Below are 26,720 nucleotides of genomic sequence, written 5' to 3'. Positions count from 1 at the left end.
TAACTCCTTCAGTTTCTGTGTGGTTTGGCCTCGCTTTAAAAGTTACACTTAGCTTCACTAACCGGGTGTAATGACAATATAGCTGACTGACTCATTTTATAACAGATAGCCCACCTTCCTCCAGCTTCTGAACCAAAAACCGTGGAAAATGTCATGTATCTGGGTCCGTTTTGACTAAACGAAAACGCATCATATCGTGTTTCTCTGTGTGTGTGTGTGTGTGTGTGTGTGTGTGTGTGTGTGTGTTGTACTCTACCTGTATTCCGGCGGGTCCTGCCTCCTGCTCTCGGATTGGGTGAATTATAAACTATTGACCAATCTTATCGCCGGGGCGGTGGGGGGGGGTTGTTTAAATGCTGCTGTAATACGCCGGAAAGTTCTGGTGGTTGTGTTTTACTGATATACACTTACAGTAATATTATATAAGTTGTATTATTTAAATACAATAATAATTTATAGAGCTTTCTTGAGCGCTGTTTCGCTCCTAGTCATGAAAGAGCAGCAAATCTTAGTGCAAGCGGCCAACTCCCGATAGCCAATCACAGTTCAGGGGCGGGGCTTACCTGAAGACGGGCGTAATACATAATTATAATAATAAATAAAATAAACTCTGGCTATATCGTGACGGCGCTCCCTCCTCCAGGACCTGAAGTAGGAGGCGATGACGCGGGAAAACGAGGGGAGATAACGCATTTGATGAGGCGTAAGAGTTATTCCAGGCGTGGAGAGAGAGAAGAGAGAGAGAGAGAGTGTGTAGGGGAGTAAAGAGGAGAGAGAGAGAGGGAGGCTCATCATCCTCCTCCGCCTCTTCTAAAAGCTGAGAAACGCTGAAGACAGTGAAGTTTAGCTCCAATCTTCTATCAGACATGAACCACAGTTCTGAGGACGCAGCGCTGCCGCACGTGAGGATACAGGATACGAGGCTCTGCTGTTTTAATAAGGAGGAAAAATGTCTAACTTAGAAAACACACTTTAGAGAGAGAGAGAGAGAGAGAGAGAGGTGTGTGTGTGTGTGTGTGTGTGAGGGAGAGAGAGAGAGAGAGAGAGAGAGACAGGGGGTGAGGAGGAAGATCTGCTAAGTAAGCAAGTTTGTTTAAAAGCTGAAAGAGAGCAGAGCGTCTCGGGGATTCCTCGCCTCAGGGCTTTATCTCTAGTTAGTTATTTGTGTAAACTTTGGTGCTGTTGGTGTTTCTGTTCTGAGGACAAGGATGTTCTTGTGGTTCTACACGGCGACGATTACGGCGGTCATCGTCCTCATGAGCGCGGGTGAGTCTCTCATTAATTATCCTCCAAAGAGGGATGTAAAAAGTCCTCAACCATATACAAAAATTATATAATAATTACAAAATAAGTGACAGTAAATAACTGTCTTTAATAAAGATACAATTAAATTAAATATTCTGGATAAAAAGGATAAATATATAAAACATATACACATACCTTTTATTTATATATCAAAATGTTTTACTGTTTAAAGTTTAAAATTACAAGAAAATATGAAAAACGAGTTTTTATATCTATTCGAGAACCGTGAATCATGGTAAGGTAGGTATTTCTCAGGTGGTGACACTGATACAGCAAGGTGTGTAGTTTTTGGATTTTTGGATCAGCTTTTTAACCTGTCTATGAAATTCTCTTGTAATTTCGGACAGTGAAGTAATCTCTCTCTCTCTTTCTCCATCTTTCTCCCCCTCTCTCTTTCTTTCCGTTTCTTTCTCCATCTCTCTCTTAATCTCTCTCCATCTTTCTCCCCCCTCTCTCTTCCTGTCCATCTTTCTCTCCATTGCTTTCTATATCTTCATCTCTCCTCTCTCAATCTTTCTCTCTCTTTCCATCTCTCTCTCTCCCTTACTTTCTCTTATCTTTCTCAGTCTCTCTCTCCCTCTCTAGCTCTCTCTCCATCTTATATTCTCTCTCCCTCTCTCTTAATCTGTCTCTCTCTCCATCTCTTTTCATTTGTCTCTCTCTCATCTTCTCTCTCTCTCCACCTGTATCTCTATCCATCTGTTTCTCTCTCTCTCTCTTTTTCTCTCTCAGGCTTTCCCCTCAGACATACTCTAATGAGTTTAATTTCCCTGTATTACATTAACGGGATAAACGATTATGCTGTGTGTTTCAGATCTCCACATTAGTGATTAGTGAGTGCTGAACACTTTGGGCGGTAATTAGAAGACTGAGGGGTGTGTTAATTCCATTATTAAACTCTGATTAATACACAAGCCCCTCACTGTAACTCGTCCATTTGTCTGAGGGCTGAATGTTGATTAGAACAATGCTCATATTTAACTGTGGTTCTCACACATTTATAGCTAGAAATAACGTGTGTGAGAAATTCCTCTCATGATTTACTTAATATGAAGGGTAGCTGAACATAAGTAAAAGCTATTTATGCCAAAGCCCGTGTCATTTTGGATTTTGGAGCTACATAGCTAAAAATCATTCAGAACTCTCCACAATCTGCTCCTCTGTTTCTTTACCAACTCGTCCGATAAGCAGATAACTCAACCGAACTGTGGAGCTTATGTGATTTGCAGTTGAGCTGAGGATTTGCCCCCTTCCCTTCTCTACCCCTCTCACCCCTTTTACTCCTCTCTGCAGGCTGGTGTGAGAGGTTGCCTCCTCACTTGGTGAGGTCCAGCCCAGTCCTGCTGGAGAAGAGCTACGGGAAGCACTCCCGACATAACCAGTGTCATTTCATGCTCAAACATCTTCAGGATGGAGATCAGATCAGTGTGCACATGCCTCCTGATATCGCAGGTCACTGGGTGTCCGACAGGTAATTCCTACTTCTGTCAAAAAGCATTTTCCCCTGGCAGGAGGTACAGCCCTAACCAAGTGTCATATCTTTGCACCATATTTTGCGGGTCTGAATATGTGTATCCAGAATAACTTTTCTGCTGTTCTGCTAAAATGTCAAACATGGTTTTCCTCAGAGCTCCAAAACAGGTGTTATATTGATACATTTTTGTTAAATCAGATACACTCTAACTGTTAAAAAGAATCTTTTTCTGCTAGGGTTTTCTCCAGGTTTAGGGTTTAGCAGCCTATCACACACATTGTGCCTCCTGTGTTTTTCTGTTGTGTATTTGCAGTCTGTATTAGTAGTAGTATTTTGATATAAATATATATTGGCAGATTATTTGCATATGGTTGATATGTAATGTAAAATAAGAACAGTGCAGTATTTCTGTTTGTCTTAAGCAAGTTGTAATATGACATGTATGGTTTGATTTGCCTTACATGACATTACTTTGTTGTATGATGTGACTATTTTCCGATGATGATGCCGACACAATATATTGTGCAGCCCTAGCTCTAAAGATAAGCATTTTTTAAATAGTGTAAACCAATTATGTGATTATGTGATTATAATTATGTGATTATACTATTTTTCTTCCAATATTTGATCCAGTGATTTTGACCAGAGTTTGACCAAAACTTAATGTATCCTTAATTAATACCTGTACAACTCATCCCTAATTCCAGCTATAATAAAAATCAGTAAGCTGTAATAATTAGTAGAGATACAGTAAATGTAATTTAATTTTTGTTTTATAATTTTCTTCAAAGCTGTGAGGTCAGATCTGGACCAGAATTCCTCACCCGATCCTACCACTTCTACTCCAACCACACCTTCCAGGCCCTTCAGTTCTACTACCGGGACAACCACTGCACCGAGCCCATCTACAGTCTGCTCGTCCAGGGCAGCGTACACCCACGCCAGGCCTCGTGGGTCGTCCGTGGAGGCACAGAGGCAGACTATCAGCTGAGCCGCGTCCATCTGATCAGTCACAACCCTGCGGTGGCCAAGGAGCTCCAGGAGAAGCTGGAGCAGAGCTGCGATTTGCAGAAGCACATGGAACCTGGGCTGAGCTACGAACTGTTGGCCGATGACTTTGAGCACTCAGGTCGTGACTGCAGCCGCGGCTTAGACTTCAGCATGCAGGAGCTGCGGCTGCTGCGCATGGAGAAGCGCCATCGCCATGGCGACCCCACCTTGGAAGCAGAGGAGTTGTTCTTGGGGGACGTGCACACGGAGCGTGCTCAGAGGAGACTCCACAGGCCCTCCGGCTACCAGCCCCCCCTGCAGAGCGTCAAGGTCAGTGCCTCGCCTCTGTGTGCGCTGCGGGGATGGGTAAAGGCTGTCGTGTAGGCACTGTGCGTTTCCTAAAGCTTGATCTTTGCCGTATTGAAGGCAACCTGAAGTGAGGGTGCAGTGGGGGGTAATTAGAGGTTCACTTCTCGAAAATGGTTGAGCGATGGAACAGTGATCCATTATGCATTTTGTATCCCAGCAGAGCTGCAGAGAAAGGTTTTCTGAATTTTGAGTGGGATAAGAACCACAGTATTATCTTTAAATCTCTAAATATTTTAATCAATTCTGTGGACTATAGTTTGTAGGGCTATACTCTGACATGCCGAAACTCAGGGTAAGTAAACTTATTTGGAAGTTTTACCTCAGGAGAGAGCCTGGGGCCTGATACTGGGTATGAGATGGATAGGACATTTTGTTTACAAAGTTGTTGGACACATGTAACAATCCCTGAGTCACAGTGTCACAGTGTGTACCAAGTAGTGCTGGGTAGTATGAACAAAAAAGTATATGTTTTATAGTATTCATTTTTTTGTTGTTTTTTTTGCATGCCTGGGCTTTTATGTAGGTTTGTATCTTATTCCACTGTAAGGAATACATAGAATATTAAACATTAAGGCCTTAAATTAAGGCTTTGGTTACTAAGGGGTTTACTTTGTCCCACAAAATGACACAATATATGAAGGAATTAGTCAGCATTCAGCGAAGAAAAATTGCAGAATGTACACAATATTTGTTGTGTAAACTGCAACATATTGAAATAGAACTTGAAAGAGATATGCCAACTTTAGGACAGTTTCCTTTTCAAAACTTAGTATTTTCCGAAAATTCTATAAACACACCTAAAATACTTTAAATGTTTAAGTATTTAAAGATATATTTCTTAAATGTTATATTGCACAAGTAATTTACCATTTTAAAATCAATTTACAATATGTTATTCTTGAAGCCAAGGCAGTATTGTATTTAAATGGTTGTTTATCAGTCACAATTCCCTTGGTTCTCCAGTTAAATACTGGAAGTATTTTTGCCCATGGTAAGACATACCTCGAATCTAGCGTTATATGGTGACCACCAGTTTCAGGTGCACCTGGGACCAGTATTCCAGACCGCTTTCAAATTTAAATATACATACCTGCAGGTAAAGCGCACCTGGGTCCAGAAAAAAAACACAAGGGAGCCTCTCCCATCTATTAGCTAAAGGCTAACGCTAGCTAGCATGCTGTTTGGCTGTGCCTTTGCCACACAGGGCTCTGCAGCGCTTCTAGTGGCAAACAATATTATATAATTTGCTGCTTGTTGAAGCCTTACAACTGTTTTTTAGCTATGCTACGGTATGGCGGTACAAAAAAGGTGCATACCAGTGGTGAAGTTAAAACCGGTATACCGAAAGAACCGGTATTGTCTTGAGTGGCTGTGATGGGATGTATTGATTTACAAAATTCAGAATTCGATTTGGTATTTAGTGTATTAATGATACAGTCTCAATTCTCTACAGTTTAATTTTTTTTCAGCTTATCAGAAAATACTTTTTAAAGGCTTTGCATTTATTATAAAAAATGTTTTGATTGATTTTCTTATCCAGAATGTACCTGCTGCCACATTTAAGGTGGAACCAAAAACTTGAAATGCTAACTTGTTTGCTAGCTTAATGCGAATTAGTAAAAATGAGACACATTTAATTACGTTTAATTAATCTAACAGGCTTTTATTAACATTGAGTGAAAGAGAAATAAAACTTGGCTCTAACATTAGCTTGTCATGTCATGAATTAAATCGGCTGGTCTAGAGCTGCCAAATTGAAGGTGTAAGGGAAAACAATTTTGTTAAAGGGAAAAAAAAATTGTTCATGTGAGTGAGATCATACTTTTTCAGACAAATCTTGTTTAATTAGTCTAGCAGGCTTTAGTAACGTCTTGACAAGTAGCACACCTCCGTTCTCCCACAGCGTTCCGAGATCCAGAAATTTTAACAGTTTGTCCAAACACCCTTCAGACTGGGTGACATGGGGCATAATTTGCCCCAATAAATCGCTTTTTCCAACGTTATCCAGCTTAAAGTAGCTCCACTCCTTGCTAGAATCTAGAGAGCCCTGGCATTTAAAACGAGGCATTAATAACTTAGTGCACAGTTTGCACAAGAAGCTTATTAAAAACATCTCTTTACATCCCATAATGTCAGCTCCGAGTGCCGCCATTAGTAATGGCAAGTAATGGCGGCAGTCGGAGCTGAAGCTCACTTTATGGGATGTAAACAGCGATTTATCAGGGCAAATTATGCCCCGGGTCACCCAGCCTAAAGGGTGTTTGGACAAACTGTTAAAATTTCTGGATCTCAGAACTCTGTGGGAGAATGGAGGTGTCCTATTCTTCAAAGATAAGTACTTTTTTATCATGTCTAAGTCCGGTTTACACCAGAGTTTCCCTTTAAACCCACCCTAAGTTTTAATAGGCCTTAACATGATAGCCGTGATACACTTGTACATTTCAATACAATATACCCTGTATTGTAACATATAGAGTGATAATATGACACCAAAATAATATCACAGTATTTTATGGTATTTTTGCAGTAATGATATTCTTAGTGAGTTGACAAATTATTGATTTTTAATTACAATTAAATTCAAGAATATACTACTACAACAAAATAAATATTAAAGTTATATTTAGTACATAATTATAACAGTTTCATATATTCAATAAAACCTAAAAATCTATAAACGTTTGACAACAATAACTTATCAACACTTATCAATGATTTTGTATAAAATAATAAGTGTAACCAAATGAAAGCTAAAGAAATGTAACAAAAAAATCTAACACAAAACTAAAGTGCAAACGAACAATTTTAAAATAAACACAGTAAATAGCAAAAAAAAAAAAACTAAAGAAGCTGCTTTCCATAATATTTCACAATACATTACAATATGTATTTATTTTTATTGTGTCAGATTTTTTGAGATAGTATTGAGCACAATACAATATGGAACACTCCTGTTAATATCCCTATAATTTAGCAGCCTATTTCTTGCTTGTGCTTATGGTTGACTGCAGAAAGAACACTACTGTTCTTGAGAAGTTTTCTTGGCTGTTTCCTTTTGGATAAAGGCCTAATCACTTAGAGCCCACTTTTTGCGGACAAATAATGCATGACATGTTTTGAAAAAATGCTGCATACATTTTTCATTCTGAGCCTGCTCTATTTTCTATCTTGTACGCATACATTCAAATTAGTTTGACCAATCAGAGCTTCATTGTCACTGCTGCAGATAAAAAAAAATGACCAAGATGGTGACAGAAGAGCTTGTCTTGTTCGTGGCAGTAAACTATAAAAATGCAGAGGTTACAGAAAATTGGTCCTGGAGCAGAGCTGAAAGGCTGAAGAATGGCAGCAAGTTCTTTCCAGAGACTTTACATATTTGGGTTGTCTATGTGAATGTTTGTCTGTCCATGTCCCCTAAGAACTTACTTGTAAGAATTTCACATGTGAAGTTAAATTAAATAAATAATGTAAATGTTCATTTTTCAATTATATAAAATTAGTTATCCTAATTTATATTTTACAGCTAATTTATTGATGCTCTTTTGTAGAATGTCACAAATTTGGTCATTTTGCACAAGTAGGGACTGTATTAATGTTTGTCTGGCCAGCAAATTCAACCATTATCTGCTACCAAAAAAGGCATCAACACCAACCACATGCTAGTTGCACTTCTTATTGGCAGTGAATCGTTTTTTTTGGTTTGGTTTGTTTTATTGTTAAATCTTCAGTCAAACTATGTTATTTGTTAAATGTTAGTCATTAATATTCATCCATAAATTCCCTATTGATGCGTCCCTAGTTTTTGTCCTGTCCCCAGCTGGCAGGACCACATTCACTTTCCCATGTCCAGAAAAGTAGCCTCACCTAGCTGTAAATCACACTAATAGAGACATTCTGCATTTATCTGAAAGCTCCGTCGACCCCAGCTACCCATACGACATTAACATACCCCCCATTCTGTGCTGCATCAGCACTCTGTCAATCCTCTCCCCCACCTAATTCCCCCCACCAATATCAGATCAGCAGCAGAGATGCAGATCAGCATCCCACTAAAGCGTGCCCACTAACAGCACAGAGCAGCAGTTTGCTACAGCCTGCGAGAAGTGGCAAGATCGCATCCTCCAATAACAATAAACAAGCCTTGCTGCGCTGCCAGAAAACAGATACTGATTCATATTCATGTCTTCACAATGCACATGTTTTATGCCCATCTATTACAAGCCGGTAATAAACGGGGAACTGAGGACGAGTAACAGTGCCGTAAAGCAAAGGGCCCTCTCGCTCGTGAATATTAATACGATTCTTGGAGGCAGAAAGATGTTAGCAGTCATGGTGTTCCGCTGTAGACTTCCATCACGTTGTGTGTTCAGTCCGACGGCAAAAACGCACACAAAAGCTAAAAAATGGATGAAGTGTTTGACGGACGCATGTTTAATTGATTAAGTGCCGTGTAGTGTAAAGTAAAAGGCTGTATTATACATAACACTTTACTTGACGTCAGAAGTGACACTGCCCTTTAATTAATTCATGTCATTAGGCTGTCCTCATCTTCCTGTGTGCGCTTGCATCAGGTAGCTGCCGTGCCCTTCCTTGTACGTGCTGAGTGCATTATGTATTCATTGGCTTGCTCTTTCCCCAGCCATGCAGTTTTACTCTAGCATTACCATGATCCGACGTCAACCACTCAACTATTTCAAACAAAGCCGATACAGAACAAATATCAGCGTTTCCCCTGCCGTTTTAGTGTGATTTCAGCTGGTGTTAGAGCATACCCAGGCTGCTGATCCGCTGCTATCCCCTGTCTGCTTCAAAGGGAATGGGGAAATAGCGCAGCAAAGGGCATCGTTCTGAATTCCAGCTCCGACTTGGTGCGTGCCTAAGGCGCTATGGCAGGGCTGAGGGAAAGCTACAGCCAGACTTGAGAGGTGGAACAGGGGCTTTCGGCTGGATTAATGCCTTTCATGTGTGCGCTCTGCCATCTACCCCCTCACCCAACATCCTTACACTTGCTTCTCTACATTCTGATGCCTACAAAAAGGCGGTATGAAAGATGTAATGCAAAGTTAATGAATTCTAGTTTGAAGATGAATAATTTATGGAGAGGATGTTGAGTCATGGCAGTCAAGCAATGGCAACTTATCACAAGTCGAGTCCCTGCTTCCAATAATCATAATACTACCAACAGGGCTCCAAGTTTTAGCCCTACAGGTGTAAGGTAGGCTTGGACTCTAAAGCAGGAGGAGCTGGTGGATTGGGATTTAATAGTTCTCGCTGATATGGATTACTTCTTGTCCTTGGATGAATTATACAGTTAATGCAGGTTCTTCACTGCAGAATCATATTTAAACCAGGAGAGGCAATCTGTATGTACGAAAAACAGGTCTGGTGCTTGCACCAAAATCTAAGGGAAGCGGATATAATGAAACTCAAGTATCTGTCGCCCAGACCGCTGTCTTCAAAAGACTTGCCTTCAGCCCAATCTGAGACGTGGTGATGAAAGACCCTTTCAAATTGCCAAACTACTAAGAATTGCTGTGGTTTCTCATGATAATTGTTTTATTGCTGCCATTACTCATGAGCAGCTTTGTGTTGCAGAGCCATGACTTATGGCCACTAATCCTCGTCTTTTCATCTGTCAGCTATGACTGCAAGAGAGTACAACTGCTTTTGCTCTTACTGGCTGGGAAATACATCAGGGTTTCTCTGTCGCCTGTTAGATGTTCTGTCCAATCTGGGCATGTGCCATTTAGACACAGCTGGGCAGTTAGCCTTCAAACCCTGTGTGTGATCTTTCTTTTTGTCTGAAATGTACATTTCTTACTAAAAGAATCCTTAATTACATCTTCAGAACTTCTTCGGAATGACACTCTCTCACCACGATCAAGTCTTTCAAATCTGTCATTCTTCAAGAAAAAAAAAGCTCTCTTTTCTCTTTTCAGACCTATGATGACAGCTGTGTGACGTGTCAAATCATCTCTGCCGCAGACCTTCACAATCCACCTGTCCTGCCGTCTCAGAATGACCGCCCACTGCGTCTCTATGGGAACTGGGTTAGCAGGCGTTGTGAGGTCCGGCCCGGGGTCCTCTTCCTTACCCGTCATTTTGCTTTCCACGAGGACGGCAACGTCTGGGAGGGTCACTACTACCACTTCTCCGACCCCGTCTGCAGACGCCCCACTTTTAGCATCTCTGCCAGAGGACACTTCAGTCAAGGGGTCCCCTCCACTACAGTCATGGGAGGCACTGAATTTACCTTCACAGGTAAACTGAACGTGGATTAAAGCCATGTAACTAGGATGAGTTCAGATGATTTTACTAGAATCAGCTCTCAGATGGTTCTTTCTTAGCTTCTTTTGCCAGGTTGGACAAGCTTTACAGACCATAACCAAAATCTCATTCAGCCTCACATGCTTAAGAAGACTGAAATATAAAATGAAATATGTGTAATTACAATTTTCCAATCAGCTGCAGACAAATAAAATGTGTAACATCAGCACATTTCATTCCAAAGGAAGGAAAGTGGGAGACAGCAGTTGTGTTGATCTTGCATAATTTTCTTTACATGCAAGCACTTTTGAACAAATTTTGACGCTCTTGACTTTTAAAAATAGAAGTTATTTTAAAATGAAAATAAAAGGCCCATGCCTGTGATTTTTTTAGTAAAATTATTTATTTATTATTTTATATTATTAAATCAGTTTTAAAAACAGTTATGTGAAGGCCATCTATTGAGTATTTTAATGCTCTCATTCCATCGTTTTTTCATTCATATTAAAATGTTAAAAAGTTGTGGTCTAGTATGAATGAATGCCATGTGAGCTGTTTTTTTGTGCTCAGGTGTTTTTATTTTGCCCTGCTTTATTTCACTGAATTAGACGTCTGAAAAAAGAAGGCATGAATATTCATACATGTAAATAATATATCACCTCTAATTGGCTAACAGTACTGCAGCGGAGGAGGCCAAGCAGCCCCAACCCCAGTCAATTTTACAGCTCTGAAAGTCAAAGGACAAAATGTTTTCAGAGATACAGCCTTAGTTCTAAAGATATAGCACTGAGTGCTTGGTAAATTTAACCCTTAAACTTGCAGTGCAGTGCATGTAGAGACTGCCCACTATCACCACAGCAGCACTAATAACCCCTGCGACCACAACTCCACTATCCCCGCTGCAGCGCAGATAACCTCCAACCTGTGGCATCGACTCCACTATCCCCGCGGCACTGCGATTTACTGTCACTGGTTGACTCCCCAGCCATCTCTGAAAACCTGAAAAACTTTTTTTATTATTATTTTCCATCCAAATAATGTTGTCCTCTTTGAGCACATGCATGATGTGCAGTTCGCTAACTGGAGAGACTGTAGTAGGGTCTGAGTCTGGGGTTAGCTTTTAGTGTAGCACTTACGTATTACCCGTAATCTTAAGCGGCTTTCTCAGAGCTTCTATTCCAAGCTGGTGGGATTGTAGTCACTGCAGCATCTCCATCAGTTGGCCCTTCTCTGAACGGTGCTTTATCCTGTTGGCCTTTCGTTAGATTTTACCCCAGATTTCATATTCTGTAGACGTTATTTTAGAAAGTTTTGTTCCAAATCAAACCAAGAACCATGTCTAAACCAAGAACCATTTAGGAACAATTTTTAGATCTTTATAACCTGCATATTTTTGATTCACTAAAATAGCGTATTTCAGATTTGTAACACATAAAATCATTTTGTTAATGTTCTGTATAGCATGTCCAAACTGAAACTGAAATGCATTTATATATAAAATTGGCAAAAAAACACTCAGTCAAAGTAGTGAAAAGACCAAGTCATTATATTGAACAATGACTAATTTAAATCATATTGTGTAAGTCATATTTGAGAATGTTCAGTGCTCAATAAATATTGTTAAATTGTAGGTTTTTTTAAATTGCTTTTTGTTTGAAAGGTGCCAAATTTAATGAAAATAAGAAAAACTGTTCAATAGTCTGTATTCGGCCTTCGGACAAACGTTTCATTTTGTTCCGTTTCTGTTTCAGCCAAATATGTTCATTTTGGTGCGCCCTGTTCTGCTTTATTGTTAGAATCCAGTCTGTTTGCCCTTGATGTCCTTAGAACACTGAATGTTTTCTCTGTTTTGTTCCAGTGACCCATATGAAGGTCACTCCAATGGACATGGCCACTACCTCCCTCTTGAATGTCTTCAGCGGGAACGAATGTGGAAAGCAGGGTTCCTGGAGGCTGGGGGTTCAGCAAGACGTGACTTTCACCTCAGGCTGTGCCGCCCTGGGCATCCGTTTACCGCACACTGAGTATGAGCTTTTCCGCATGGGACGAGATTCAGCCGGACACAGCCTGCTATTCAACGGCCAGAGACCCACCAATGGCTCAAGCCCAAACCAGCCACACAAGCGGGCCACGTCCTACCAGCCCCCGCTTATACGCTGCATGTCCAGCCAGAAGGGGGCTACAAGCTTTGGAAAAGAGGGAGACCAACACTTCAGACTAGGAAATGGATGCAAGACACTACATGAGAACCTAATGTACAGCATTCTTTTGGTCATACTTGTCTTCTGGGTCGATTAGAAAGGAATTTGTTTTTATCTTGTTTGTTGTGCCATATGTGTTGTATCTCAAGATGCTGATCAGGTTCACATCCATCCTCCTGCTCACAAAGAGGTGATCCTAGATACAGGTCTAGAACTTTGGCTTTTGGCTAAGCGCTCACAGGACTAACTATTGATTGTGATTATTGATTGGCAAGATTGATAAGAGACTGTGGGACTACTTCTGCAACATGGGACAATATGTAAATATTTTTGTTTTTGAAGGAAGAAATCAGATTCTTGGCTTTACCTGAAGAAGTTCAGCTTTTGGGGGACTTTAAGATGGCTGTACATAAATGCAAAGCGACCATGGACAAGAAAGCACAATCCTAAGTATCTTCACTGATAAAATTCTCCAGTGGAAAGTGTGCATGTTGATTACACAAACAAAACGTGATCACATACCCTCCCTCTTACAGTACTATTGCAGCTACTCTTTAAAATGTAGTCCTACATCAACTGAAAAATGACTTGCATTGCTCCCCTTGTTCTTTACCTTTGGCAAAGAACACACACACACTGCAAAGTGTGGATTATTTATTATTTATGCGTAGAGGAAAAGATTTGTCCAGACATTCATTTGTAGTGTGTCATCCACTGCATGCATTTTCATGAAGGAGATGAAGTGTGCAATATCTTGAAAATGTACAGAGATGCCAAACCAACACTGAAATGAGAATGTTAAAGATTTTATTTCATTTTCATTTTTCTTATCCTCAACGTTAAATACCATAGGACAGGACTGTAAGAGTGGTGATCTTTATTCAGTCGACAGTTGCCTCACAAATGAGTATATAATTTGCATAAAGAAAAATCTAGTAAGACTTGACATAACCGTAAGATGTGTGCGTGTGTGCGTTTGTGTCAGGTGACTGGGAGAAAATAATGTACATGGAAGGAGGCACATTTTTCCCAGCTGAGTTAACATTCAAGAAAACAAATTCATTTTTCATTTGAAGGTCAATTTTCACGATCAAAGAGACCGGCAATCCAGCAATGTGAAGGAAGGTCTGTTTCTCCTTTTTAGAGTGCTTAAAATATTTGTTAAAACATTTCATTCAACTCTTATTAAAACCACAAAGAGAAAGAGAGAACAATTCATTTTATTTATTCGCCATAGAACTCTTTTTTTTTATTTATTTATTTATTTTTTTTCAATTATCATCAAGGTCTCTCTACACAGGGCCTTGATTTGACCGTGTTGTTTTGATGTTTTGATAAATGTACAGTTTCTGATCCACACCATCCGTGGGGGAGGGGGACCAAAACAAACAAAACAAAAATAAAACCAAAAAAAAAAAGGAAAAAAGAAGAAAAACACCCAGCACCACAAGAATATAACAGAAAACAACAACAACAAAAATAGGGAAACTGTTCTTCTCGTTTCTGGTGTGTATGTGTACTAACCGTGTGAGATTGCAAAAAGGCAAGGCCTGTTTGAATGATTCTGTACACAGACGCATTTTTTCCCGCCGCCTTAGGCCACACTAGCACTGATGCGACGCTGAACGACAAGAACACACGCTTTGCCCCTCAGCCCAGAAGAGACTGGAAGGAGCTGGGCAAAACAGATGCGTTTATCCTACAACACAAACTTCCCCAGGAAGAATCCAATAAAGATGGCCGCAATGACCACAAGCAGCGAGGGGAGTGATTTGGAACTGGTTTCCTTCCTCATGATGGCCGATGTGTTGGAGGTCATGTTGTCCGACCGCTGGGCCTTCCTCATCCGCAGACCTTCATCCTATTAAATAAGTTAAGAAAAAAAAAACACATCCAGAGTGTACAACAAACCACATGTAGATGTTTCTGAAACACATTCTCTGGCTAGTTTCTGTTAGTGGTATAATAATAATAATAAAAGTTTTTTGTGTGGTGTCTGAAACATTTGCTCTGCTCTTCTTTACTGTACCTTGAGTTGCCGGTTCTCATCTGCCAGTTTGCCCATTTCTGACTGCAGCCTCTTGCACTCCTCCATCAGCTTCCTCATTTCCGTGTCATCCAGGGACAGGCTGCTGGGCTTGGCTCCTGATGTGCTGTCACCCTTGGAGGTGTTAAGGACTGGTGCAGCTTTGGTTGGGTCTATGTCATTCTGTGAGGGAAGAATACAAGCAACATTTTATGAACCAAAATGGACCAAAGTAAAATGAGACTGAACACGATTGACAGGTGAAATAAAAATACAGGGTTGCACCCTAAAAACCCTAGACTTTACTTGCACCCCAAAGACTAGACCTGGACCCCAGAGGCTTGATTTGGATTTGTACCCCTGAGACCCAAGACTCAACCGGAATACTCCACTAAGACTTACTTCAGACTCAACTTAGACTCAATAAATGATCTTCTCCCCACAGAACTGTCTTGGACTACATTTAATGAAGTAACTTGTAAGCATCTCTGGTATGATTTTAACTGCCAATGATGCCTACATCCTGCTATATGGAAGTAAAAAAGTCTGTACGTTCTCATTACTTACTTGGATTTGATCTCTCTAACAGCCACTGATTAACAGATAGACTGTTGTCTATCGAGCTTCATTATTCACAGCCCATGGTAGTGTAGTGAGGAGCACTCCCAGACAGTAACAAATAATTGGTTTGATGAGTGCAGGTAGTTACATTTGTAAAATTTAAAAACGTAACATTTCGTGGTGTTTCTTGCCATGCCACCGAACCAATACAGGTTTGTTGTAATTGTGCAAAAGATAAAGTTATTCTGAATTATTAAATCTATTTAGTGAAATGCAGTCTCTGCACATCTTTACTTTATCTAGAATTATGGCTGGTTAGAAGAAAGCAGTATACAAATTCTACTTCAGGCAGGAGTACAAAAAGACTATCTCTGGTTTTAAACTTTTAAAGGCCAAAAAGAGTAGACTAATGGACATTTAAAGAAACATGAAAATAAGACTGGATGGATATTACCCAATACTTAGGACAAAAACTGGTGTCCCATGTTACCAGGTGTCTTAATATGGATGTGCTAATACAGCTACCTCTCACAAACCTGACTCTCTCTGTCACTCCCTGGTCTCTGGCCTGGCCTGAACCTAAGCAAGTTCCCATCACTCAGATGCCTTCTCTCTAGAGGGGTGAAATACTTTCCTGGGGTGGGAGGCACATGGTCAGCCGTATAGCTTCGCAGCCTGGGAGTCAGTCTTGCAGTGATGGTACCTGACTTTAAAAGGCAGAGTGGTGGGGTATACCAGCAACATGCATAACTATTACATAGACAGGCTGCGCTTTTGTCAGATGGGTTTTATTTAATCCACATTGGTCAAATTTGTGCAATACAGTCGCCACTATGCAGTAAAGGCTTGCCTTAATTTCCTTTGGGATCAATGAAGTATCTTTCTATCTAAATACACTAGAGGGCAGTTTCCCCACACAGGAATTAAACCTAGGCTTGGATTACAAGCCATTTTAAATGGAGTTTATCAATTAAAAGGAAAATATAATCTATGACTAGGCTTAATCCTCGTCTGGAAAACGGAAGCTCTAAATGTTTGTGGACACACATTCTAAAGGAGATGTAGCTACTGTTAGGATTAAGAACCCATTGACGACACACATGCAAATGAACACACACAGCTTGTCTAGTCTCTGTAGTACTGTACTGCCAATAGAACAGGACTCTCTAGAGCAGATAAACATAAACGTATTGGCATCATGATTAAATATCAGACATGAGCTAGGGTGATTCTCTGTAATGATTGTGCTGAGTGTGCTAATTCTGTTTTCACTGAAGGCAATCATGTCCTCAAAGCAATGCTTTAAAATCTAGTAGAAATCCTTTTTTTTTAGACCATTACTCCAACAAACGCAAGTTACAGGCTATGCCCCAACTGCGTACTACACAACAATAACTAGGTATACCTTTTTTCCCCAACCGAGTGTGCTGATGTTATCAAGTGTAACTTTGGATTTTTATTACTAGCGTTTCTTGCTGTGAAAAATTTGCGTTGGCTGTATGAACTCTCTTGAGGTCAAGGTGGAACAACATAACAGATTAACCATACTGCTGTGTAATGCCCATGCACACAAAGGGGAGTCGGCACAACACTAGATCTTTTGATAACAGCCTGCTTTAACTTTAAGTAATTGATGCAAACAAACCAGACTATGGGCCAACTGATCTGGACCCAGACCACCTCTTTTGATTGGGCCAAATTGTGGTCCTTTCGGACAGTGTTTTGTGGACTTTCACACCTGTTATTTTAGTTTGAAAAATCCAGACCAAACAAGGTAGGAGTGAAAGCACCCTAATGGAGCATGTCAGATGATGCAGCAACACACTACTTTAGAAGAAGCGATGTAATCACTCGGACCTTCAAAACACCTCTACTTTCAAGCACATCTGCTTAGTCACTTCACCCACACCATGTCTTTTAGTTTGCTTTATTTCACAGCCTCAACCAGGACCTCTTCAGAAATCCATCAGAGTTTACCATTAGAGAAAATAGAGCTTTAAAGAAATGTCCTTTTAGAGCCCCGACACTGCTACCTGATCACCTTGGTCATGGCTTTATGTGCAAAGGAAAAAAAAAAACACAGCACTTGCATTAGTTCCTACACTGAGGCTTGGAACACACATCTAAGCTGTAGCATGTCATGGGTTGAAACCTCAAATATGTGTCTAAAAGTCTGCAGATACCTTTTCACTCCACATTTCTTCTGCAATCAAGGGCTTTTAATAGAGCGTTCTCTTTTAGAAATGCTTTACACTTGAAGTTGGCACAGTGCTGTGAGGATTTCACTGCATTCAGCTACAAGAGCATCAGTGAGGTTAGCTAATGATGCTGGATGATTAGTTCTGGATCACAAATGCCACTCCAACTGAATCACTCACAGTTCCAATGCTCCACAGCCCAATGCTGAAGTGTTTATACAGCTCTTTTTTAATCTGAAGCCTGGCAGTGTGCACTGGAAGCTCAGGCACATGTGCAGCTGCTCCACAGAGCATATCATTCTTTTTTATACTGGTTTTATTTTAGATATTATTGAAGGTGTGTGCACACACACCTGAACACCTTAAAGGCAGGCCTCCCATGATACACACAGAATGAAAACTTAGACTTAACATACCATACAAAATATCAACATGACCTCAAACATTTTTGCTGACATGATCAGTACAGACCACAGTATCTACTTATTAAAAAAAAAAACAATTAAAAAGCAAAAATGCCAAGTATGTTTAAAAACTGTATTTCATTTATTTTCAACCTTTTCTGTGGTCTGATTATTTTTAATAATTAAAAGTAACCTGTTTATGTGTGCTTCCATTTCTATGCTATAATACTGTCATTATGTAAACACTGCAAAATCTTCTTAAAATGACAAAAATCCTCTTAACTGCAGTTAGTTCTGGGACAGTACATTGTGCAAACAAAAATAATAATTAATTGAGACAGGCTCACTTAAAAACGTCCATAGAACTAAAAACTACATTTACTTTTAAATAGTTTAATAATAAAGGTTTTGTACCCAGAAGTGACATATTGTGAACTTGAAACAGTCATCTATGCTCTTCAATCACAGCCCTCACAAAAGCTTAAGAAAGCTTTTTTTGAGTTTAGAAAAATATTAAAAAGCTGGACGAAAGTCTCTGAAAAAGCAAAAAGCTAGTATCGGTGCAGCTATCCAGCAAGCAGAAGCCTCTGAAGAAGCTGAAACAGCTAACCCTGCCATCTTTATAGCTACATAACTACACAGTGTGCTAACAGGAACTCAACAGTTTGACTCTACTGAGACTCTTGGCTTTAATATTTGGTCTTAGTACAGTTCTAAGCAAGACTAAGCCAGACTAGGTTTGGTCTGTGAATTCATTTTCTTTCTAAGGCCTAGCTAAAAGGAAAATCGGCATGTTTCATTATGAGGGAAATAGCAGGGTTGTAAATATGCTGCTTTTTTCCCCCAACCACTGAAGTCACATATTTAGTATTTACACATCAAAGTAGAACTTATACTGGACTGGAAGTTTAACACAACTGTTTTAACAACCTATGAGTGTTTTATGGCAAATCTAACCAAATTATGCCCCACATATATACCAGTTTCTCATTGTTAGTACTGTTCCAGGTCCTCATATTTGGTGATTCCAGTAGATAATTTTGCACATCCAAACGCCATGAAACCATGATGGATATTGAACAGAACTGTGTGTATGACTGAAATTATGTGACATACAGTTTATAATCACTTTATTCATTTATAACACTGCTGTTACTATTGTTGATTTGCTGCTAACTCAAGGACTAGTCTTTCTGACTAGGAAATACAAACTTGTTGGGCCGTTCCTGTTTAAACTTATTTCAACATCTTAAAGTATTCAAAATATTTAATTAATGCACTTGGAGGCACCTTTAAAGCACCACAATAGTTGGTATTTACTTGAGCCACTTTAAAAGGACACACTAAACACATACATTTCTGAACAAGCTGATAAGACACAGAACTGCCTCTGAAAGTGAAAGTTGGCAGTAAAGCAGTGCAGTTAGTGTCTCGTGACACTATTCCTCCCATTTACAGGTCAGTGGGTCATCACATTTTCTCTTATGAGTTGGAAGCTGTTTTTAAGGTAAAAAAAATGCTACATAACTTTGCTTTACATTCATTGATTGTGAGTTTTTCTTAGACACATTTGGACATTTACTGTATAAACCAACCCACAGCTGTGTCCATCATATTACAAGTGAATACAAAAAGAGTCTTTGTGAGATGTACAACTACATTTACAACATTTAAGTGAGGCAGCATGTCATGACCAATCCCTCTGCTCATTCAGGATTCTAAAGGTCATGTCCCTATCAAGCTGTTTCAGGAGGAATGCGTACAAGAGTACTTACCATTTTATCATTTTCTGAAGGCAATTCAAAAACACATCTGAGCTTAGAGTCCATAAGGTCCTCTGGTTTTGCATCTTTCCACTAGAATGGAAGAAGAAAAGAAAGGGTGTAAGCACGCTTTAAATATGTGAACTGGCTGCATGAGTCGAAATCTCAAACTGGCTTTTTCTATAGGTATTCCAGTCCATGACTGCTGGTGGATTAAACAGGCTGATACAGAATTGATTTTCTTTCTATACAGTGATCTTTCCAGGCTGCATGCAGCTAAATCTATCCCTGATATCAATACCAACTGTTACACACTGAACATGATACAAAACATTTGCAGGGGGTAAGAAAGATGAAATAGTTTGAGGAGGAGTGCGAGATGGGGGATAGTGAGCAGAAAAAAAACATCAAAACATGGCCTTTCCCAACTAGAATATTTCCTATGCTCAAGACCTGTGGGACAGTTTCTGCAACATGTAAATAGCGTGCAGGACTATACTGCCATCTGCTGGTTAAAACCACAAATCTCAACTTATAAGAGTGTTGTCTCAGAGGGTCACATTATGGGAAACACATGGGTAAATGCATCAGAATGCACTGAAACAGCCAAAAGATGAGACAGAACATCCTTTTAAACAGTCAGAGCTCTGAAAGAAAATGCTTACCATCGCTTCCAAGTCGGCTGCATTGGGTGGTGCAAAAATGGTCTGCACCATGAATTTATGCTTGCTTTTCTCATTCGGGTCGTAGTCAAAAGGTTGCAGCATTACTAGATTTAAAAAGAGAAACAGATGTGATAAAACAGTGATTCTTATGACAAAACCAGAGTATTTTTTCCAAATGAAAGGCTTTCGTAGAAATGAAATACGTACCAATTTACAGCATCAGCTTCACTATTAGATTCACTTAAAATTGAAGAAGGCTGATGAAAATAAAACTGGCTGTTTTTATCTGATTGAGCCACTTTACACCAACACATTATCCTACAGTCATTGTTAATTCAGAATTAGTAACCGCAGGTCTAAAACACAAACTACAAACATAGCCTACAAAGCCATATATACCCTCTGCATATAGGCCACATATTTATTGTTTGAGTGCCTCAAATTAGGTGTTATAATTGGTGCGACACAAAAATATTAGTAAATATGTTGGTGATGTTGCAGAAAGCATCTGTCCTGAAAGGAAAGTATTCCAGCCTACCGTGTCTAAGTGGTAACAATGAATAGAGAGTTTTAAAAAAAATCTCATTACCTTGCTTCACAAAATATATTTAAAACATGAGAACCTCAATACTTTGAAGACTTAAATGCCAGACTTACAATTCCTGCTTGATCAGTCAACCAGGCAAAATTCCTCAAATTTACATTTAATTATCAATTTAGAACAGCTAAAGTTTTTTTTTTTTTTTTTTAAAGATCTTAGGCAACAGATGTAGCTATGTAAGCTTTAGGAACTGGTGTGTGACAGGGGAATGGGCTAACCAGGACGTGTGTATAAATAATGCTTATTATCTCACCAGAGATAGTGACTGAGGCACCAGAATCAATGACCCCACTGTTGGGTCGCACACAGTAGCGACGCGGGGCTGTTGTTTTCACTTTGAAGCATACTTTTCTGTCGGACGGGTTGCGGAGCTTTAAGTTGGTGGTCACCACATCTGTAAAGGGACCTGCAGAAACACATAAAACATAATGAAGTAAATAACTGACTTAACAATGTATTATGTATTGCAAAGAACTTCACAATGATTCGCCACACTATGCTAGGCAAAATGTATATTGCGATATACTTCTTACTTTTGGTCGATAAGATATATTTCCAATAGAATCGAAAATTTTAAAAAAGCCAGCACTTCACATACTAATGTTGCCAGGCTATAGAAGTGCATGGTGTTCTGCACTTTGTGTTTGAAAGCAATGAACTGATGGCAGCACCCTGTAATGAAAACCACATATCAGTTATAGATGCTGTAAATATCATACATATCTTAGTGTTTATAGGACATAATCATTCAGGCCACTTGTTAACTTTAGGAGATCCAAGGCTACTCAAATATATGTCTTAATCCCATGTGCACATATTGACAGAATTTAGATTTTTGACCATATTCTGATCAAAAGATCACTCATCAGAATTTTTGGGGCCAATAAAGATAACAGATTTTCTTTCAGATCAGTTTGCTTGACTGAAGATACTGATCGAGGGAAAGGCTGGATGTCACATTAACCTTTCCAAGTAAACTTGGTAACTTAGAAATAATCAATTTAAAACATAATGTAAACACAACTGAAAAAGGTTGCTAATCTACTGCAAAATACATAATGACTTTGAGCATTACATTTTCAACTGTTGCTGCTGTCATGGTGAAATGTGGTCAGCATGGTTTGCTGTTTTGTGTGGTCACTGGTGTTTGTTAGCCCTGCTATGTTACTAATGACAATGGACTTCATAGTAAACTCTTAAATGGGGGTATATGAACTGTGCTGTTAAAATTCACTATTCTGCTTGTTCTGCATGTTAGTTTTACACATTCTATAAATATGTGAGTTTTGAGTCAGACATGGTTAAAACCTTTGACAGCAGAGGCTGTCAAAGAGTGTCTGCGGTCAGGCACCAGCTCCGTAGATCCGTCAACAGATTAACAAAAAACTGCAGCTTTCTATGACCAAGCAGCACTTGTGAGGCTTACACAGAGACAGGTAATGTTTAAGTACAAAATATGATCTGATCAGCTCTCAGGATCAGATAATTAGTGAAACATTATCTGATCACTAATCGCATATTTGGTATAAAACCAGACGATATTGAAACATAGTCAATCCATTCCTTTTCATCTCTAGCTTGAAGTAACAATATAGTATTAGTGTAAACAGAGCAATGTGTCTAATGTTGTCTCCTGAAGGGAAAAGTGGGCCATTGGCTCTCTGTTGGTCTGGATTTGTGGTCGTTTACAAACACTTAATGAACCCAGCAGCACACAAGCATATTTACTGTCCTGATCCTGATAAAGAAATGAACTGATACCTGTTCGATATTTCTTCATTAAAATGACAAGTGTAGAAACTGGCAATATGAGCATATTTTATTGTATGGTGACACACAATATGGTTTTATGAGCACATCATGGAGCAAATCAGTGCTTAAAGAATACTGCCCTACAACAAGTTTTATAATCTGGCACTACTAAAGAATTTTGTTTGCATGACATTGTGACATATTGTATATTGTGAAAATCACCTAGCCTTATTATTGAGGGGAAGTACACTACATTTTATCTGAATAATACATTTAGCCTGACATTACACACAATGGGGTAGAAACCTTTGATGTAATGTTAGCTGTGTGTATTTTCCTGTGGTTAGTAAGATTGTTTAAGTAATTTAAGCAAGAGGATTTCACTACAGATAAGCACAAATGTCGACTGCCATGCTCAAACTACTCTCACTACTACCCCTCAGGAAGACACACACAGTGAGTGTGCGTTATTTCAGGCTAGATCTGTTACAGGACTGGATCAAATTTGTTATTTTCCCCTCTGACATCTGGACTGATATTACATTTGTAACAATACAGAGACGCTATCCTCACCTGCAAACTGAATCAAAGGAGTACATTATAAAAAACACCATAAACAAACAGCTTATATCTTAGCAGGTGGCCAGATTGAGTGGAATAATTAGGAAATGGTTTATTTGTGTAACTCTTACAGCATACTTAAAACAGAATGATAAGTGGAGCTATTAAAACTAAATTTTGTAGCATTTTACCTTAAAATAACTGCTTCAAAGCTGTTGATGCTTCACTGACCCGGAATAGGGAGAGCAGCACATCTACTGTTGCTACTTCTGGCTTAGCAGACTGCTAACTGCATTATATAATGGTAAAGTGTACAGGGACAACTTGTGAGAACTACAACACAGCACAACCAAATTTCACCACATATATGCAGAATTCCTGCAACATTTCTCTCTGATTCAGCTTGTCCAGAAATGCATGCATAAACAGTGCTTATAGTGTGAACTACTCTTTCCTTTGGTAGGGGGAGAAAGAAAATATTTTTCTTTCTGATACAAATATTGAACGTCACTAAGATATTATTGTGATGTTTAACATAACTATCAAGAGTGCTCAGATACTATACTACCACACAAAAAAAAAACAAATCTAAATGAAAGAAATGTAAGTAAATCTAGTAAAAACATCTCCATGATGAGAATTTAAAGATTCATCATATTTCCATTATTTCCATTTCATTATATTTAGAGATGGTGGTGCTTCAATACTATATCTAGACTAAAAAAATATCATAAATTAATAACCATGGCAATACAAGTTGTAATATGCTGTTTGTTCTCTTGAATTTCCATAGAATCACAGAAAAATTTACCAGGCTACAAGAAAGGTCTGTTTACTATATTTTAATGGTGAAACATTAAAAACTATTTTATACAAGATATATATTTTTTAAATGACTATACTCATAATATGTGTATGCATTTTTATTCTAGAAAAAAAAACATGCATGGGTCATTTGTGTGGAAATGGTTTGGTACAATCTTCTGAAAATTATGTCCAAGGTAAAGTGAGTTGACAACATAAACCAGTTCAGTTTGCAGAGTTATGCTCACTATAAAAATATTAATTAGACACAGAGTTACAAATCTTCCATTTAAAAAAAACTCAGCTTCCTTTGCTTTTGGTGTTTCGAATACATACTGATACATTGTTAAAGTATATCAAATTATATTACATATCAGCATTTGTCTGAAGAATATAAAGATATACATTTTTAAGTTATATTTCCCAGCCCTACTTCAAGTTAAAGCTCTGATATTCACAGTACATTGCGAACTAAACAACAACATTCACAGTACTGTGTCAATTGCTATCAAAATCCATATCTGTGGTCAGTCCTAAGTGGCCTTTAATTATGGCACAGATTGACCAAATATTCTTCCAGATGTGTGGAAATGGAACTGAGGTCGAATGAACTTTAACTAGGTGTCTTTAAACTTTAGAGGGTATATAAATAATCTTGAACTTTTTAAAGTCTTTGTGCTTGTTCCACTAATATGGTTATATGGATGTAGCTGTTGTGAATTGTACATCTTGATTTTAGTTTGGCACTACAAGATTAAAATACTGTGTGTGTGGAGTAGAGTGCTAAATGACATAACTGCAAATGTACAGTACCACCCATCTCAGTTGGGTTTAGGTCAGGGGATTGCAGAGGCCAACGCTTTTGTTTGTGTCCCTTAATGGTTTAATGTCTTTGGTATTAATCTACAGTGCAGAAGATAAATTAAATAAGAAATAAAGAAAAACAATTAGTGAAAGTGTCCACATTTCTGATTGGTACTGTCCTGATGAACCCATACTAAAAGCATACTGAATAGTTTTTTTTTAGCTTTCTGTGACATGATGTATACTTTCTGAAAGCTTGGACGTCCCTGTAGATATATGAACTATACATTTCTATTTCATAACAAACTGATCACTTAATTCAGATGTTTTGGGCAATAAAGAAGGAAAGAATGTTCTACCTGCATAACATTGCCTAAAGACAACGAATAAAAAGTTTACAAGAAGTATATAATAAAAAATAAAAAATATAAACAGCCAAATAGACTTCTTTACATAGTCTTACACATATATAAGTTACATACTTTTTATTCATGACCCACTTGCACGTCTTATTGTTCTGAACGTAAATATGCCTTGTAACATTCTATTAAAAATAAATAATGTACGGTATGGTGTAATAACCAAAATGTGGCTTGTTGCCTGGGGCAACATTGTACCATAGAGGCTAAAAGAAGATATATGGGCTTCACAATGGCTGATACAATCAGTATGTTTAGTACTGAAACATGAAATGTTGTATTGGTGTATCTCCAACTGTTATTCAGTGAAAGTGCAAAGTCACAGAGCAATAATTTGGGGGAAATGGCTCAATCGTCCTGACTATCCTGAGCACTAGAGCAAGCTAGCTAGGCTACCCAGCTTCATGTAAATGTAAGGCACTGTCGCTGTTTTAATATGAATGTGCGTTGTAAGAGTGTAGCTCCACTAGCTAGCTTAACATGTCCGTGTTGGTTTCAGTATTGAGGAGGACTGGAGAGATGGATGTGGCTGGATCTGGTGGTTGCGACCACCTCTGTAAACACTAAGCTAGCTATTTCTGAAGACGAAGGCTGTTGAATGAAGGATTTGGAGCAAATAAAACACTCGCCAGGTGAGTAACGTTAGCTGCATTTCCTCCAGTGTCATGTTAACTGATGTAATGTAGCTGGCGAATCACACTTGCTAGCGTGGCAAGTGCAGAAGGGCACGGCGTCCCACTCCGCCTTCCCTTACCACCGCTGCGATCCCACACATCTAGCTAACGTTAGGCTAACATTGTCGGATATTGACCGGCGGGGATTTACATTAAATGACAGTTGACTGTTAACAGCCCTTTATAGTCACCAACTGTGATAACTAGGCTATGTAATTAGCCAGTGTTAGCTATGTGAGCTAAACCAGCGTAGTTTGGCGCTGCGAATTACCTAGCGTTAGCTAGCTGTATGTTTGAATCTGCTAGGTAGCTAGTTACCAGTCCATGCTAACTAAACTCTCAGTTTTAGCTACAAAAGGCCCACAGTCCACAACCGCCGCGCCGCCGGGTGTAAAATGGCGCAACAGGGTGTGAGTCAGTCCGCTGTATATTCGGCTTTTTACAAAATTCTGTCTTCGGTTTGGCACCAGCTTACTGCCGCAGGGTTTTGAGCTAGCTGCTAGCTAGCTAAGAGTTGCCCCAAGCCTGAGGGAAGATTAGCTTAGCCAGCTAACGTAGCTAGTTCGCGAAATAATCCGTTGACAGGCAGCTAAAGCTAGTTAGGTTAGCTGGCCGGCTAGCCGTTTCCACACTCTGGCTGTCCGCAGCCTTACCTCTGAATTTCAGGTCAGACGGCGGGTCGAGGATCAGGATTTGCTCCAGTTTGGACATTTCTGCCAGCTGTGGTGGTGAGCAGCAGTGGTTCCCGTGCCGAAAGCCGGCGCTGTTGTAGCAGGCTGGCTGACTGTGTGTGTGTACGTCCGCCTAATCGGCGCTGAATCTCACTGAGTCACACACAGCCGTGAGCGCGCACACGAGCACGACAGCGGCGGCGGCGCGCAC

At 39.4% G+C, this 26,720-nt stretch overlaps 3 protein-coding genes across 5 annotated transcripts in view; 2 read left to right on the top strand and 1 right to left on the bottom strand.

The window, feature by feature from the left end:
* Window positions 1-635: 635 nt before the first annotated feature.
* Window positions 636-13,638, top strand: LOC103040072 (protein APCDD1-like). Its single transcript, XM_007235991.4, has 5 exons — window positions 636-1,266; window positions 2,599-2,776; window positions 3,571-4,099; window positions 10,078-10,399; window positions 12,264-13,638. The coding sequence occupies exons 1-5, from the start codon at window positions 1,209-1,211 to the stop codon at window positions 12,701-12,703; spliced, it is 1,527 nt and encodes a 508-aa protein (XP_007236053.3). The 5' UTR covers window positions 636-1,208; the 3' UTR covers window positions 12,704-13,638.
* vapa (VAMP (vesicle-associated membrane protein)-associated protein A) lies at window positions 13,397-26,720 on the bottom strand. 2 transcript variants are annotated; one of them, XM_022673910.2, is made up of 7 exons: window positions 26,492-26,688; window positions 21,078-21,230; window positions 20,224-20,327; window positions 19,571-19,651; window positions 15,730-15,900; window positions 14,636-14,815; window positions 13,397-14,467 (listed from the first exon to the last, which is right to left on the bottom strand). In XM_022673910.2, exons 1-7 carry the CDS (start codon window positions 26,547-26,549, stop codon window positions 14,306-14,308), a joined length of 909 nt encoding a protein of 302 aa, XP_022529631.1. In that variant the 5' UTR covers window positions 26,550-26,688; the 3' UTR covers window positions 13,397-14,305. The 2 variants fall into 2 exon arrangements, with proteins under 2 accessions (XP_022529631.1, XP_007236049.1); XM_007235987.4 differs by lacking the exon at window positions 15,730-15,900 and having other exon boundaries at window positions 26,492-26,720.
* Window positions 25,748-26,720, top strand: part of ppp4r1 (protein phosphatase 4, regulatory subunit 1) — a 30,135-nt gene continuing 29,162 nt past the window's right edge. For both annotated transcript variants that reach the window (XM_049480029.1, XM_049480028.1), the window contains exon 1: window positions 25,748-25,796. In XM_049480029.1, coding sequence (XP_049335986.1) covers window positions 25,763-25,796 — 34 coding nt within the window. In that variant the 5' untranslated portion in view covers window positions 25,748-25,762. The remainder of the gene's footprint in view (window positions 25,797-26,720) is intronic.

Source organism: Astyanax mexicanus, chromosome 6, assembly GCF_023375975.1.
Source record: "Astyanax mexicanus isolate ESR-SI-001 chromosome 6, AstMex3_surface, whole genome shotgun sequence".
Taxonomy (NCBI): Eukaryota; Metazoa; Chordata; class Actinopteri; order Characiformes; family Acestrorhamphidae; genus Astyanax; species Astyanax mexicanus.
This window is presented reverse-complemented; position numbering and strand designations above follow the sequence as displayed.